Raw genomic sequence first — 17,491 nt, 5'->3', positions numbered from 1 at the left:
ATTAGTATTAAGATCTTATAAGTCACCGAGATCTTGATTCTTCACTTAAGTCAGATAGAAGAATACATCTCAACTGTGGTCCTATCAATACGTAATGACGTACCAGTATAGACAAGTAGCCAAGACAAACTACTTCCATCTATACTGCAGCCTAAACCAATAACTTGTCCTAGAGTTATTTCGGCTGTGATCATATTATATCTCTTAAGGTTATTCCAATTATATGGTCTTCTGTGATCTACAACACACCATATAATCTACTTATATAGAGATAAAGAACATACATATGCAATCATGAACACAATCAGATAGGAGATTAGATAGTGAACTTAGGAAACATTGTATACAAGCATAAAACGTTCTTGCTTTCAGTATACAAATCCAACAGACCAGACAGAAGGCACGATCCTACAAATCAGGCCAACGAAGCGGTCCATCAAGAAGTCGGTTTTCATCCCAAAAACGAAGCCCGGCAAGAAAAACTTTCAGGCGTACCCAAGCCAAAACAAATGAAAGTTTTAAGGATTGCAACTGCTGGACGTGCGGTGCAAAGGGGCATATTTCCACCAATTGCCCAGACAACGAGAAAAGGATGATAAGAATATTCGAATCCACACCGGATATCGAAGACGCCATCTACCACCAGGAATTGATACCCGTGTATCAATTCGAAAATATATCCTCTGATGAGAGTATATACGAGCAGGAAGAAGTCTTTAGTTCTGAAGATTCGGAGATGACTGATGGGTCAACCGGAGACGAGTCAGAATAAAGAAGAACACGAGGTCCACCACACCCAGAAAGAGGATCAAAGTGGTTTTTCTAGTCATTTTCTGATTCCACAAGAGGAGGTGGTGAAGAAACTCGTGAAAAAACTCAAGAAGGAAACTGAAGAGGTACAGACATACCAAGGGTTTTCTAATGGAAGATTGAATCGAGTTTTACATAGCTTGATTTCATCCAAAAGGAAGCATCATGTCTATTTTGGCGTTACAAACCGAGAAATGGCGCTTTCAATTGAGATTACAAGTAATCAGGTGGAAATCCAGCTGGTTCCAGCTGAAGATATAAGGCAGGATCTTAAGAAAATGAAGCCAGGAGTCGCAAGTACGATAAAATGGATTCATATTGGAGCAATTCAGTTGGTAATCAAATCTTCCCTCTTCCCAGGGACAGACCAACCAATTGACGTCGCACTTTGTGACAAAAGGATCAGAGATGCCAGAGAATCAGTTCTTGGAGCTTTTTCGGGTAATCTCTATGCCAAGAAGATTATAACCGAGTTCTACCCACAGATCGCTTATAATCTGCAGGATTCATCCTTCAGTCGAGCCCTGACTCTCTATCAGGACTACAAGAAGAAGGAACTTATGACGGGAGGAAATAGGCCATACTCGCTGACTTATCAAGTCTCGTATGCCTTATCAAATTCCCATCATACAGAGTTATTTCTGGGAAAAGAATTTATTGAAATTCCAGAAATATTCAAGGAGGTAGCTAAGGCAGTCAATCCAAACCGAGTGGAGATTCCCCAGATCGGAGAAATCGACATCGACGTAGGAGACAAGCAGGTGCTTAGCCATACCCAGAGTCTCAGACTGGGAGCACCAAGGCTATCATTTCAGGGAAATAGGTTAACTTCAGGGCCTATAACAAGAAGCTTCTCTCATTCGTATGAAAGAAGGGAGATTCAGGAAACACCAGTCCAGGACATGAGAATCAAGCTCAAATGTCCCGAAGGATGGAGAAAAGTTTCCACAAGATTTGATACAACTAACAGGGAAAACAAGTTTCCTTGTAATTCGTTGTATTATTTGGCGAATCCAGGAGACAACCGATACATCGGAACTCTAGAGGTTGGAAGTTTTGAAATCCAGACCGAAGGCCAAGCCGGACAAGAAGCGGACGTCCTGATCTTAGGACGAGATTTCCTTGACAAATATAAACCATGGTCATGGAAATCAGGAGGAATGGAGATCACAATCGGACGACAGAGATTGATGATCTAATGACAAGTCCATTCTCGATATACATCTCTGTAGGGATGTTATACGAAAAATTCAAGGCAGAATATTTTGCTGCTTATGTGGATTCAGGAGCAGGGATCTGTACAGCAAAAAAAGGAGTTTTTCCAGCAGAAGTTGAAGAAGAACTGCCTCGAATTGCGGGAAGAGATTTCTCCAAAAAGATTTTACTCCTATCAAAGGGAGTAAAACAGACGGAAATATTGATTGGTGGAGCAGGAGATACACCTTGGTATAAGGTCAAGACTCCACCGATATATTTCCATGATACCGGAGCAAATATATTATTTGAAAATAATTTTCTGCAAACCTTCAAGCGGTACACACAGGACAATGAGGCCAGACGACTAGTGTTCACAACCAATTGTGACCACAAGATCATTGTGCAAAGGCTCAACGGAGCTTTTAATCGCTCGATGCCAATCAAATTCAGCAGCAAGCGTGGTGATGATGGCAGACTCCGGAGACCCCAAATGAAGGATCAAAGGAGATTCAGAGAAGTTTTGCTCAAATGCAGAACTGAGGGATTCCCAGATCTCTCCAAGGAAGAAACTCAAATCCTCAAAGTTTCCCTGATATCACACAAAGATATCAAGGAAAAAGAACAGGTGTCCGTTGCCGACGTCAAAAGAAAAATTCAGAAGTGTTACCATGAAAATCCTTTGGCATGGTGGGACAAGAACCAGCTCAAAGCCACCTTAAAAGTTAAAACTGGAAAGGAGCGTGAGTTCGTAAGGTTCAGACCTATCCTGATGAACCCTCAGGATCAACAGGATATGATGAGTATAATCAAGGAACACCTTGATTTGAAATTGATCGAAGAAGGAAGATCACCCTACAGCAGTCCTGGATTTCTGGTAAGAAATCATGGGGAGATCAAGCGAGGAAAGCCAAGATTGGTCATTAATTATAAAGGGATTAATGATATTCTTGAGTTTGACGGATATTTCATCCCAAATAGAGAACACCTCATCAACTGCATCAGGAGTGCAAAGGTATTCTCAAAGTTCGATTGCAAATCAGGTTTTTACCAGATTCGCATGGAGGAAGGGAGTAAGAAGTTTACAGCCTTCTCAACTCCACAAGGACATTATGTCTGGAATGTCATGCCAATGGGGCTAGCCAACGCACCTCAGATATTCCAAAGAAAGATGGATAATCTCTTAAAGGATTATTATTCGTTTATGTTTGTTTATATTGATGATATTCTAATTGCATCAAAGAACATTCATGAACATGTCAGGCATCTGGAGATCTTTGCGGATGTTTGCCAACAAGAAAGACTAGTGCTGTCTGAAAAGAAGACAGTTATAGCCACCCAGAAGATGGAGTTTCTGGGAATTGAGATCGATGAATCTGGAATCATTCTACAAGATCATATTGTGGAAAAGGTCCAGAATTTCCCTGAGGATCTCAAAGAAAAGAAGCAGCTCCAAAGTTTTCTCGGAGTTGTTAACTTTGCAGGAATGTTTATCAAAAATCTTGCAGAGTACCGGAAAGTCTTCAGTCCACTACTGAAGAAAGATATTCCATTCATATGGAAAGAAGAACATCGGGAGGGTATGAAGAAGTTAAAAGAGATTTGCAAAAATCTCCCAAAACTTTCAATACCACAAGATGAGGATGACCCGGTCCTCTATACAGATGCAAGTGATTTCTGGTGGGCAGCGGTGCTCACAAAGATCACCCCTTATGGAGAAGAACCTTGCAGATATTGTAGCGGTCTTTTCTCCGATAACGAAGCTGTACGATGGCACATCAACGAAAAAGAATTCTTTGCAGTGCGGAAGGCGTTTAAAAAATGGCCGCTTTTCTTACTTGCTAAGAAATTCGTTTTGAAAGTAGATAACACTAATGTTAAAGCTTTCTTAACAAAAAAGATAGAATCTAAACCTGAAAAGACTAGATTGCTTAGATGGCAAGCAGAATGCCAATATTATGATTATGATATTGTCATCTTGAAATCTGATCAAAATGTTCTTGTAGATTTCCTAACAAGGGATGGAGCTCCCTGAGGTGGAGGCCATCGAAGCAAAACAGGCGCAGCTCTTTGAAAGTTTAGAGTTGCTACAACAAGAATGGCAAAAGTGTGTTCTACACACCAAACAAGCAGGGAAGATACAAGCGGCTGACGAAGCTCAAGTATCTAACCAAATTGATGCATGCTTCATGAAGATGTTCAATCTTCAAGAAGTAATCAACAAGCCGCTCTTGCGTGTTATCCGAGATAATCGGATTAAAGCAATGCTTTCCGTACATGGCGAATTACCTGTAGCAGGGGATTCAAGTACCCCTAGCCCAAGTCCTAAGGTGATGGTTTCACAGCCGGATCCTCAAGGAGAAGATGTTGTTAAGGGGTCACACCCTGAATCAACATGTCAACCCTCCACCTCTGGGGTAAAAGAGGAAGAGGTCAATCTTAGGCCAATGACGGGCCAAGTTAAGATTGACACTGATTTGATTGAAATTTCTCCTTCTTGGCAGATGTATCAAGACAGGTGGGAGAAACTTCTCACAAGAAAGGGCATTAATCCGGGAAATTGTCGGATTGATGTTGGTGGAAAATATCCTCGGGTATGGACGACTCCAGGAGCCAACCCGAACGACGTTAAAGAGTGGTATGAGTTCGGGGCGTTAGCTTCAGTTTATACCACCTCACCAGCCTTCACCGAGATCAAGGGTCTACCCAAATGGATCCAAAAAATGGTGTTTGATGCATGGGAAAACAACGAGTCCCTCAAACGGGGAGATGTTCTGGAATTGTACTTTTTCAGTGCAGCGCCAAAGCCAGTTGGAAGAGGAATCTATGAAGCTTTCCACTTCATCAAGCTTCGGAGACCTGACACGGGAGCCCTGAACCGAATCAAAGTTCCCGATTTACAGGCCGCAATCATCTCAACATTTAAGGAGGACCAAATCTCCACTAGACGAGCATGGGGTCTATGGGTCTGTCTCACAGAGATGGATAAAATGAAGTCCAGATTCAAGTTCTACCAAAGTTCAGATCTGGGAACGTTCCTGGTTAACACAATGACAAGAACTACGACCCCTTTTGCCGAAAAATCCTTCGAAAAGAAACGGCAAATGTTGTGGGAAAACAAGATAGCGGGGAGCAAGGAGACTCGTCGCAAATTTTGCAACATGGCTCATCTGGGCCATTGGATTGAGAAAGTCTGCGATCAATGTTCAACGCAGAAGGAGCCGGAATTCGGTAAAGGATTCTTCCCAAAGCCTGACAGAAGGAGGTTCCGGTCTGATGAACATGATGAGCATCAGACTCCAAAGGGAAGAAGACCTCAGGCACCAAAAAAGTAAGGTGGCTGACAAAGCAAAGTGAATCATGTGATTCACAGCAAGGAATGCACCCACAAATAAACGACAAAAGTGGGTGGAAGACATGACGGATCAGCTATCCACTAGCAAAAGTGGGTAATTCTATAGGAACTCCACTCACCAAAAGCAGAAGACAAAGTTGGGTGGAAAATAAAGAAACTGGACCTCACCAACCATTATCACAAAAGGATAAAGGAAGGTTCAACTCCATGTGAAGGCACTAACTAGTGTCGGCAATCATGGCCGACAAAAGATGGTGGACGTCACATTCAAAAAAGCTGGCCACGAAAAAAGAATCCAAGGCCAACTACCAAGCAATAATAGAGGGGATCAAACCTCTATATAAACTCAAGTTCTGGAGAGAAGAAAGCATCGAAAATTTTCCACACTTCTCACACAACACACTCTCTCTTCAGAAAACTATCTTTGTATTTTAAATTTGGTTTTCAAAGTTTTCCAATTTTTAGTTTTAGTTTCTTTTATTTTATGTATACAAGAATTAGCTACTATGAGTAGCTAAACAAGTTAGTCTCCTCCCTAAGGGAGATTATTATGAAATAAAATAAGTATTTTATAATTCCTCTTTTAACGCTTTGTTTTAGCCCAATTTCCAGTTGAGTAAAAATATTTTATTTCCATTTATCAACAAAAGTATTTAACGTCGAGACACAATGAAGGAGGGAAACTGAAGGTGACCATTCGGCGAAAGCCGAAACACAGTGAAGGAAGAGGGTTGCAACCATCTCTTGCGAGTGCGTGGTTGGACGAAGGCTGAGAAGGCAAGAAGTCCGTAAAACGCGACAAAAGCTCCTGAAGGTGACCAGTCGACGAAAGGTATACTGTTGATTTAGGATTTGAATTATTTTGAAGTGTTACGGAAGCATGTTGGGCCATATCTTGTTTTTTGCATGATTTTATAATTATAGAAAATGCTGTTGGTTTTTCTGTTTATATTGGAAATTGTGAGGGGCTGTTGGTGATTATAAGTTATTTGGAGGGGTCAATTTGATATTAGGCAAAAGATGTGTACACTTGTCATCATTTTGGCCTTGGAGTGTAGAAAGCTCAGCTTAGAGTATACTGAACCCCAAAAAACCTCTGCTTAATAATAATAATAATAATAATAATAATAATAATAATAATAATTAGTGAATTTTAAGAATATATCGTGCATTCGAATGTACGTAATTTTTTAATCAATATATTTATAAATAATTTTATTTACTCGTACCTTACAGTTACAAAAACACCTCATTTTAAAAAATAATGATGATTAAAATGCAATGAAAGAAAAGAAAAAAGTGAAAGAAAGTCGGCTAATTACACAACAAGTTTAATCAGGAAAAGAAATATTTAATTCGAAAGCATACACGCTGTCGCTGACCGCAGACAACTTCTCCCCGTTTCTCTCTCTTCTCTTTCTCTCTCCTGATCCTTTTCAACCGTACACTATAATATTCTTCCATCTTAAGCTTCCAGCAATTTTTTAATTTTTTGTATCGTTATTGGAATCGCACTATTTAGATCTAGAAAATCTGCGGTTTGGAGTTTGTGAGCGGATTTAGTTGAAGGATACAGTCGATAAGGAGATGGCAGGCCGTTACGATCGGAACCCGTTTGAGGAGGAAGAAGAAGTGAATCCATTTGCTGTGAGTGTTTCCTCTTTATCTAGTATAAAATCGTTGAATGTTTGGTGGAAGCCGCGTATTTTTGCTTTAGTTTGTTTGGAATGTAGTTCTGTGTGCTCTTGAGATGAAAAATTTGAAGCTGAAGATAGGGTTTTTGAGGATGATTTGACTAAGATTGACTTTGTGGCCTGATCTAGTAATTGTTTGTTTTGGGATGTTGTATGTGTATTCCTTTCGAATTATTTCGCAGTCACGGAATTAATCTTGTAGATGTGCTTCTGTTAATTTTATGGCTGTGATTATCAAGACACTGAAATTTTGTGAACAAACTTGATTTCAGTTTTCAATGATTTGCGCGCTAACACATTAACGCATTTGATTCGACATGAAAAAGATTTTCCCATCTTAGCTAATTGCTTGGTGCTTGCTTTTATAGGAACTGAAAACTTTGACTCCTTGACTTTTAGTGGTAGGCATTGTGTCTCTGTAATATTTTGGTGGTGGGGATAGTTGGTGCCGGTAAAGTGCTCTACAGAAACGTAGGTAGATTTCAGTAGATGCCGAACAATGATGGCCAAGGTATTTGGTGGTTTAGGTAAGGTGATATTCTTTTAGCGTTGCTTTAGTGTTCGGATGAGATGAGATATAGTTGCATCCAAGAAATTGGTTGAATCCAAATAGACAACGGAGTAGAAAATGTATTACGAGGAAACAAGGGAAGCTTGAATTAAGGATGGCCGAGTATGGTGATGTGAGTTTGGGACACTGTTGAGTTTATGCTTACATGGCATAAAACATCTTTGAGGGTGCAGCTCTCAGTTGTTTGAATAAAACTGGGGCTGAAGATAATACGTTATTTCCGTTAACATGATTATATTAAAGACAGTGAAGATTAGCCCCTTTTTTCATTGTCAGACTTGAACAGTTACCACACAATTCTCACATTAAGTAAGGACCCACTCTAAGAATGCTCATAGGGACTCCATATTCATACTCCTAATTACAGGAGATATGTGTTGTCAGGCCAGTTGGCCATATCTCTTCATGGGCTCGGCCCTGAGTCACCACCACCTATGCCCATGAACAACTAGAAGAGGGAGGAGAATTTGGAAGGACAGTAGCTAAAGCACAAATGAGCCAGATGAAGGAAATCTTCTGAGAATTAAGTTGAAAAATGCAAGTTAAAATAATTGAGCGGTTGAATAAGTCTTATGAAAGTGGCCACGGAATGAGATCTGCTCTTGGGTGGCCACTGCTGAAAAATTATTACTGAATTCTCTTTTTGGTGTATGGAGTTTAACTTTTTCTTTTTTCTTCTTTGATTTCTATCTACTTAGGGTTGCATATTACTCTAAAATGTTGTTTATAAGTATGAACATTAACTGTATGTAACTTGTGCTACATAATTCAATAACTATGTAGTAATAATGTTCTTGGTGATATTATTTTATAGAAAAGACCAAAGGATTTAAATCTGCTTCGAATCAATTGTATAATAATAATAATAATAATAATAATAATAATAATAATAATAATAATAATAATAATAATAATAATAATTATAATTATAATTATAATTATTATTATTATTATTATTATTATTATTATTATTATTAGAAAGTTGACACATAAGTAATCGGAAATAATCGTAAATTAATATTTTTTGTCAGCATGTAATAGATTCACGCCTATAGCATTGATGTGCAAGTTAATGCACCACGTCTTTTAAAAATAAGTGAGTCATATATTCCAGTCAGTATTCTATGAATATATATTATCATTGGGTATGCATGTGCATAAATATAAGCACATATTTTCTTATATTGTCATAAATTGTTACCATGATATAATTATATGTAATTGCCAGTGTAAATATCTCTCCGTGCCAACCATCTAATAATTATTTTTTATGTTATTTGTCGTCCAAAAAACTAAAAGCTATATTGAGCAGACATTCTCAAAGAACTCATTAGTCATTACATCTATTGAAGAAATTTTAAAAGCTACTGGAAGAGTTTGGGATCACTCACGTCATGTCCACTCTAGTTTTGATCTGCCCCACTACAAAGTCGTAACCAAAGATAATTTATTGCCTGCTTATCCCCATCGCACCATCCTTTATTAAGGAGACTGCAAACATGAATAGATCTTCGGCCATGCATATTTCTTTTTGGTGCTCTAACACAAAATACCCAAACCTAAAACATCTCTCATATTCTTATTTCATATGAAAAACTCTTTTTTTTTTTCTCCACGAAATCAATTTTCTTGAGTGAGAGCTAACTATCTAATCATCTCGCACAAATACTTGTATGAGACAGTCCCACAGATCATAATATATAAGACAGTCTCATGGGTCAAATTAGGTGAGATGGTTTCTAACTTTTAATAGTGCATCTTTTTTTCCTGAAAAGTACACGATGAAGTATTAGTTTTTTTGTTAAAAAGTAGTATTGTTTTTTACCTTAAATTACTTAAAAGAGTAATATTTTTGCACCTTGACCCAGTGTTTTGCATGTTCTTCCTTTTTACGTTGTAAACTGAATGGACATGAAAATTCTACAGTGCACATAGGATGTGATGAAGAAAAATCTAGGCAACAGGCTAGTAAAAGTGCAGTTAAGATATGTAGCTAATGCAGTTAACCTGTAGAATATCTGATTTCAAACAATATGAAGATGCTTCATCCAATCTTGTGAATGCTGAATGTAGAACTCTCACATTATCTATTGGAAAGTGTATCAATGATTATTTTTAATTATGATTTTAGTCTCTTTGTCATGTTTGTTATCTTTACTTTAAAGAATGGACATGATTGTGTTGTGACTTTGAATAAACATGTGTATCTTCTTATATCCAGGACGGAGGGAGAGGAAAGGCATCAGGACAACCAAAATTTAGTGGTGGCCCATTTTATAATGTGAGTTTTTGTTAATTCTCTTCCCTTTTGAAGAGAGCTCTAAGAATTCTCCTGCATTTAAAATTACACAACTAGAAGGCAGAGTTCTTGTATATTGTAATTTATTCTGTAAAACTTTTGTGAATTTTATTTTAGTGTATCACCATTTTTTCTGATAGTTGGCACGGGTTGAGGATTTGTTATAATGGCTGTGTTAAATAATGAAAACATAAAAGCAATTAGTGAGGATGCAATTGCTGTTTCTACCCACAAAAAATCAAAGCCAATTTATTTTTCTATTTAGTTATAATGAAAGAAATACAGCCTGCATGTTTGGGAAAATATTAAATGCCCGTTTTCTGTGTTCGGACATCTATCAGTTGTTTATTTTGCGATCTAATGAGCTGCCATTCCAGTAAGGATTCCCATGTGCCCATCCTATAAATTAAAATTGACATACTAGAGTGCTGTGGTTCACTTAAAAGATCTGTAGTAGACATATTCTCTGGTGGCAGCATAATTGGTCCCACATATAGTATTAATTTTATACTCACCATCAGAATTTGGATAACACAGTTGTTCAGTTTGGATTGTTTCTCAATCTAATTCATATGAAATTGATTTTTTTTTCCAGTCTACTGGAAGCGTTCCACCTGCTATAAACTCAAGGCTCTCACCCCTCCCTCCAGAGCCTGCTGATTTCTACAATCCTACTGCGCCAGTAGATATTCCTCTTGATAGTGCTGCTGTATGTGCCCTTAGTAAATTGTCCAACATGAAATCATGCAATGTTTTTTTTTTCCTTCCCCATTGGAATGGCATCCTTGGCTTCTAATAAAAGACCGTTTTGAATTTAGGACCTAAAAAAGAAAGAGAAAGAGCTCCAGGCCAAGGAATCCGAACTCAAGAGAAGGGAACAGGTACTTAGTGATTGTTATTCATGTCGGTTTTGGCGTGTAATGTAGACTGCCTCTTCCTGGCTATTAATTTCTTGAAGAGGTGCTATCAAATCTAAAGATTTTTTTGCTGAAATTTGTTTGTGGTTTTAATTCTGTTTTATAAGTCAGTGAGCATCTCAAACTGCCAACTACTTTTGGTTGTGTTCTTGGGAAAAAAAATCTTCATGTTTTCTTCGTGGCATATATTTTAATTCGTCCCCTTCGACGTTTTATCTGAAACCAAAAGATTCAAAACAAATCCAAATGTTCCCTATTTCCCTGAAAACATTTTTTTTTCTTTTCATATTTGAGTCATTTATATGAATTTTCTGCAAATCTAATCATGAAACACTTTGCATGTATTGTTTTGCTCAATACAACAGGTAAAATTTAAGGGTAAGGTCGATGTTGCCTGCTATATTGTAATGCATACAATCTCATATATGATCTCTGTTGAACAACAAAGAGTAAAAGTGAAAGGATGTTTCTTTTAATGGACATGCAAAGCTGTTAATTCTGGATGATGATGCTGCAGAAGATAGATTTTTGCATTTGATGTTCAAATTCTCTATTATATTCCTTTTACTAAACATTTCTTTTTCATTTTCTGATGATTCTCTGCAGGAAGTTAGGCGGAAAGAAGAGGCTGCTGCACGAGGTGCTTTATATTCACATTTTGAATTTTCTTATTACCATATCTGAACACCATTTATTGAGAGGAGTTTGCTTGACTTGACCATCTTCTAATTTGAGCAAAACCAAGATGAGCCACTAAAGTCTTTTTTCTTTGCAGCTGGTATTGTTCTTGAGGAGAAAAACTGGCCTCCATTCTTCCCCATCATTCATCATGACATCGCAAATGAGATACCGATTCATTTGCAGAAGCTGCAATATGTTGCATTTACAACCTTGTTGGGTATGTAAAAGTTTTACTCATATGAAGCTCTGCGGTTTTATTGCTAGTTTAGCTCCTCTTTTAATGTGTACTTGCTTTTTCTCCTTGTTGTAATCATTATGTGTTTTTTCAGAGTGGAAAATGGTGGTTACTTGAACTTGTAGCGCTTTTCTCTTTTTACATGCTTCATTCACAGACTTAGAAAATTAGCATCTTATATTCAGATAGCTGACTTTTTTCACACAACTTGAAGTGAAGCTCCAGAAGATTATGTTATGGAATATTGACACATTGATTGTGCATAGTTGGGCATATAACGTTAACTTTTGTTTTGTTTTTTCCCCATGCATAAATTATTAAATTCAATGATTCAAATAGTTGGTGGAAGTGTATCTTTTGAATTGTGCAAATATTGTTTCTCTTTCAAATAAATTGGAGTTGCCAAATTGTTTCCATGCAAGAAAACCATTCCTGACCCCAGTCTCAAATGGTTATATTTCCATGAAGTAATTGGTTTAATTTCCCTTACATTTGCTGGTTTGTTCACTTTTTCCTGGCACTTGGCACGAACGTTTGGTATCATTCCCAAGCAGTTATTTGCCTAATATTGTTGCTGCTTGGGATGCTTTCCTCTATTTTGATTCATTTGGGTCAAAGTTGTATGTTAATTGAGCATTAGAGCCGCAAGATTCCACCACTGCTCTTTGGGGTGAGCATGATTGATGCATGCTGCTAATGATGCTTTTACTGGTGGACATCAGGACTCTGTTTTGCCCTTCTGTGGAACGTTATAGCTGTAACTACTGCATGGATTAAACTGGGAGGTTAGTTTTATATGAACCCATTAAGCCTTTCTGTTGGCATGTACATTTTAAATGGTTTCTTGACCAGAGCTGTATGTCTACTAGATGCAAAGATCTGGTTTCTTGCTATCATCTACTTCATATCTGGGGTTCCAGGAGCATATGTTTTATGGTATCGACCACTTTACCGCGCTTTTAGGTTGGTGATTTTTGTGTCCTTTTCAATTTTCTTTCTTATAAAGTGGGGAAGGGGAACTTGGATAATGAATTATCAGAATTCCATTTGATGATCAAAATTGTCTTTAAATTTTGTGGCTATGAAGATAGATGCATTATTTATCATCTATATATCGTTTGACGGTATCTATATTATATTACAGGACTGAAAGTGCTATGAAGTTTGGGTGGTTTTTCATGCTTTACATGGTAAGTTTTTTGTTTTTTGGTTAAGCTTTACATGGTAAGTTGACTTTATTATATTCAGAAATGGATTTCCATCTTCTCGTGAACTTATGATAGTGTTTGATTTGTTCTTTTCAGCTGCACATTGGCTTCTGCATTTTTGCTGCAGTTGCACCTCCTGTCGTTTTCAGAGGAAAATCTTTAACGTAAGTCTGGCTTCACTTTTTTCTTATTATTCACTTAATCTGCATAATATCTGTTGGTTTTTCGGTTTGATGGAGCCCAGTGGGTTTCTGTTCGTCTTATTTTCGTCTATTGACAAATGTTTCGAGATTCAGTTGGAAACTCTGATACTGCGGATGATCTTTTCTTCATTTCTTTTGTTTTATCTCTGATCATCCTCAACGTTGTTTCTGCAGAGGTATCCTCCCAGCTGTTGATCTCGTAGGCAAGCACGTGCTAGTCGGAGTAAGTTGGCTTATATTTTTCTCAAATTATATGCTGTTCAGACCTTGAGTTATTGGCTAGAGAATGCATCGCCATTGTTTCAACATTGTTCTTGTTACACAGATTTTCTACTTCATTGGATTCGGACTTTTCTGCCTCGAATCAGTTCTCAGCATTTGGGTCATACAGGTACGAGTACGACGTCTATTTTATTATAGAAAATGGATGCTTGTTGCCTGCTATCTAATAATGCTTTCCCATTTCACAGCAAGTATACATGTATTTCCGAGGCAGTGGCAAAGCTGCAGAGATGAAGCGCGAGGCAGCGAGGGGAGCCTTGAGAGCAGCAATTTAATACCTCAAGAGCCATCGATAGATGAACATATGTAAATCATATTTTGAAATTTGTGGTATTCAAATATTGTTGTTGAGAAGACTTTTTGAGGGAAGGACCAGAAATGGATATAGAAGCTGCACCTGCTCTGAGTTTGTTGATTCATAGATTGTTTCTTTGTAAATTGATTGTTTGGCATTACTGTTTCATTTTATAAATACAATTAGTTACATTTTCCTGAGCTCTCTTTCACCATTACAAAGAAACATTAACACACATCTAGTCCACAGAGCACAAATTTACAGTATAAAAAACATTCTTAAAATTAAGAGGGAGAGAGGATCACAACATTTGATGATATTTATATATTAGGTCTGTATGTATAGTGTGTCAAAGTTTGAATTATAATATGTACTGTAAAATTAAAGGCTAGAAGAATTCCAGCTAGCATCAACAGCCCTGATAATCTTCTCATGTAATGTAGCTCCAGAAGAAGCAATTATACCACGATCAAGACCTTCCAAGTACATACCTCTCGAGAAGCAAAGTGGATGGCCTCCTGCGTCAGTCACGACACCGCCGGCTTCGTGAATGATGACCACGCCGGCTGCATGGTCCCATATCTTCTCCTTGTACCCCGCTCGAGCAAACTTCATGAATATTTCAGCGTGTCCCCGCGCTATGGCTGCGTACTTGACCATAGAATACACACGTAGTGGCTCGTTCCTGCAACAAGTTTATGAAGCTAATATATAGAACTCGGAGAACGACAATAACATATGACTCGGTATTTGAAGGATTACATGATCGAAAAACTCAAAATTGTTCATTCCATCAGCAAGTATGTGGTGAATCATAGCATATACTACTATTTTTATCTAAGTTATCACCCAAAGTAAATGCCTCTATCGTATGAATGCATTTGCAGATACAATAACAAGTTAGATATTTCATACCCAGTTTTGCTTCAACTCGTGTTTACTCGAGTTTTGGCATCACGGAACCATAAGCACTCGCGAAACGATGAGGAAAAAGAGAGGTGAATGAAAAGAGAAATTTACCTGAGCCCAACACTATGAGCTAGTCCTGCAGTGAAGGAATGACTTGAATTCGCTTTCTCAACGGGCTCACAGAATGTTGCCAATGCTGGGTTGTCGATGGTTGAGACTTTGATCTGTCTAGCGGAGTTTGGCCAAACAAACTTCTTCTCTTTCTCAAGTAACAAAGGCTGCATCCAGGCCCCTCCACCACTTCCTTTCTTTGCATAAATCACACAGCCTCTATCCCACGATGCTGATGATGCCGACATTAATTTAGATACAATTCTTTGATAGCCATTTTGGTAACTTAGCCATTCTTTCTTCATTGGGTAGTTTGGGCATCCGAGAACCCCAAGCACAGGTTCACCATCTTCTATCAGAGCAAGAGCGATTGCATATTGATCGCCACGTACAAAACCTAATGTACCATCAACAGGGTCCAGAACCCAGAATCTCCCGGTGGGTCCGCCAGTCGAGTTGCACCTACTGATGGCCTCGAGAACCTCGGACGTATTTAGAGGAGCAGCTGGTGGTCGAATCCCAAAACTCTGTGCTTCATCTAGGCTCTCGTTAACAGTCTTTGCAACGGCATCTAGTAAGCCAACAGAATCACTCCTCGACAGTGTTTCAACGTCTTCTTCAGCTACAATGGATACATTTTCACTCCCAAATGCCTCAGACAATACCCAGCTAACAGTTGCTTGGACACTCCAATCTGCTTAGAAGTAGCAATTGGAGCATTAGCCACTCCGACCTATGTCACACACGCACACACATCTCAGGGTTGTAAAGACTTTTAATTCTTTCGTTTTCTCGTGCCAAAAAAAAGAAAAGAAGCAAAAGCAAATATTTTCTGAAAGCAACTAACTCTACCACAGCATCGAGCATAGTTGGATATTAATTTTAGAAATGGAACTGTTTGGCAGTTGAAGATTACCTAATAGTAAATCAAATCATTCTTGTTTAGATCTTAAACAAACGTGTGCAACATCACATAATTCATGGAAATACATACAAATCATAATTCTGGTACCACTCCAAACGAAAGGCAGCAGGTGTGATAACTACAAGGCAGTTCTATATTCTACACCTACATCCATTGACGGCAAATGAAAGATCTTCACGGTACATAACAAGCTCGATATATTACCAAGGCATCACATCAAATTTGTAAAGGACATGACGATATAGGATGTTTAAGCTACTGACCGAGGTCAACAAACTGTCTCTAAATCCTTCTACGAATATATGCATCAAACATATAGTTCACTTGTTATTTCATATCACCACATATCTTCAAATTCAGCTCCAATTTAGGTTAAGACAACTAAATATACCAACATCTTTTTTTCGAAGGCATCAAAACAAACATTTTTGGTATAGTAATAACTACGCATATACACTCCAAACGGCGTCAAATAATACTAGTTTACATTTAAATAAGGCCCATGCATAATAAACTACGGCAGCGAAAATGAATACTGCTGATCACAGAAAGCACTTAAACAAATCCACAAAACTTTCAAAGTCAAGACGAAAAACTTAAAAAACATTCTTGACCATATTTATTTTTTATAAATCAATTCTTGACAACATTGAATGGCAGTGATTAACCAAATAACACGTTCACGATCAACCAATCAAACAAGTCACAAAAGGCAAAGCCCACTTGCTACCAGCCAACATCACTGCATCTCAAGATAGCATAACAAATTTCGACCAAAATTAAAATAATGATAATAACGAAAGAAAGAAAAAAGATTCCATTTTTCAATATTTCAAGAAAAAGGGGGAGGGGCGGGATCATACCGGCGACGGTGACCGGAGAATCGTCGTCTTTGGACTGAACGTGCACATTGCTCTTAAAAATCAAGCTGTCTTGAACTCTGCGGCAGAGCAAAGACGCCATGTGCACTGCCTTCACGGCGACCTCCAGCTCCCGCGCGTATTTCTCCAAATCCATGGACTCGAATTCCACGCTGCAATTCTGGGCCGTGGCGGAGGAGAGCGTTTGGGTGCAGCGGAGGCGGGAAAATGGGTGGATGGATAGGTTGGGCAGGACGAGGTTTCGATGGAGAATTGAAGGAGAATTTCTCCGCAAAGAAGATGGCAGCAGTGGGCGTGGGAGGCGAATTTTGACGGCTGAATTCGGGGAGGAAATGGGCATTTTAAATGAAGAATGAAGAGATTTTGGTGAAATTTGAGACGACGAATTGAGTGAGTGGCAACAAAAGCCAAAAAAGCTGCTCTTTATTCAACAGCCGCCTGCGTTTGTGTGGTGTTTTGATGCAAACCAAACTATTTCAATTAATTTTCAGCATAATTCCCCCTAAAAAATGACATAATTATTTAATGAGTTGATTGCAATAAAAATGAATTTGCAATCATTATACAGTATTATGTAAAACTGAAATAATTATCCAACAAAAAGAAATGAAATAATATTAAGAGGGGAAAGATACCGTTTAGTATATCCTAATGTATTGCTTCTTCAATACGTCGAGAACTAGATAGTTGCAAAAAAAATGAAAAAATTACTCTAAAGTAAACAAATTATATGAAATAACAATACAAAATTTCTTGAACATTCGGATCGTACTCGACCCGGATTCTGATACGAATCCAATCCAATTGAATTATTCTATTCGAATGTCAAGTGTTAGTCTCATTTTAATATATTGTTAATGTCATTTTACACGTAGTGTTAATGTCATTTGTAAAACAAAATAGTATTAGTGTTATTTTTGA

The 17,491-nt window shown here is 38.0% G+C and overlaps 2 protein-coding genes across 2 annotated transcripts; one reads left to right on the top strand and one right to left on the bottom strand.

The window, feature by feature from the left end:
- The first annotated feature begins 6,651 nt into the window (after positions 1-6,651).
- On the top strand, positions 6,652-13,944 carry LOC131013405 (secretory carrier-associated membrane protein 3-like). Its single transcript, XM_057941480.1, has 13 exons — positions 6,652-7,006; positions 9,846-9,905; positions 10,519-10,632; positions 10,742-10,804; positions 11,447-11,480; positions 11,616-11,738; positions 12,479-12,541; positions 12,626-12,719; positions 12,901-12,946; positions 13,061-13,128; positions 13,342-13,390; positions 13,493-13,558; positions 13,638-13,944. Exons 1-13 carry the CDS (start codon positions 6,947-6,949, stop codon positions 13,722-13,724), a joined length of 927 nt encoding a protein of 308 aa, XP_057797463.1. The 5' UTR covers positions 6,652-6,946; the 3' UTR covers positions 13,725-13,944.
- A 98-nt stretch (positions 13,945-14,042) lies between these two features.
- Positions 14,043-17,220, bottom strand: LOC131013399 (PAP-specific phosphatase HAL2-like). The gene is made up of 3 exons (XM_057941472.1): positions 16,553-17,220; positions 14,765-15,458; positions 14,043-14,429 (listed from the first exon to the last, which is right to left on the bottom strand). Exons 1-3 carry the CDS (start codon positions 16,908-16,910, stop codon positions 14,126-14,128), a joined length of 1,356 nt encoding a protein of 451 aa, XP_057797455.1. The 5' UTR covers positions 16,911-17,220; the 3' UTR covers positions 14,043-14,125.
- Positions 17,221-17,491: the final 271 nt, after the last annotated feature.

The sequence above is a fragment of the Salvia miltiorrhiza genome, chromosome 2 (genome assembly GCF_028751815.1).
Source record: "Salvia miltiorrhiza cultivar Shanhuang (shh) chromosome 2, IMPLAD_Smil_shh, whole genome shotgun sequence".
Classification (NCBI taxonomy): Eukaryota; Viridiplantae; Streptophyta; class Magnoliopsida; order Lamiales; family Lamiaceae; genus Salvia; species Salvia miltiorrhiza.
Note: the sequence above shows the minus strand (reverse complement) of the source record. Positions and strands in the feature narration are given on the sequence as shown.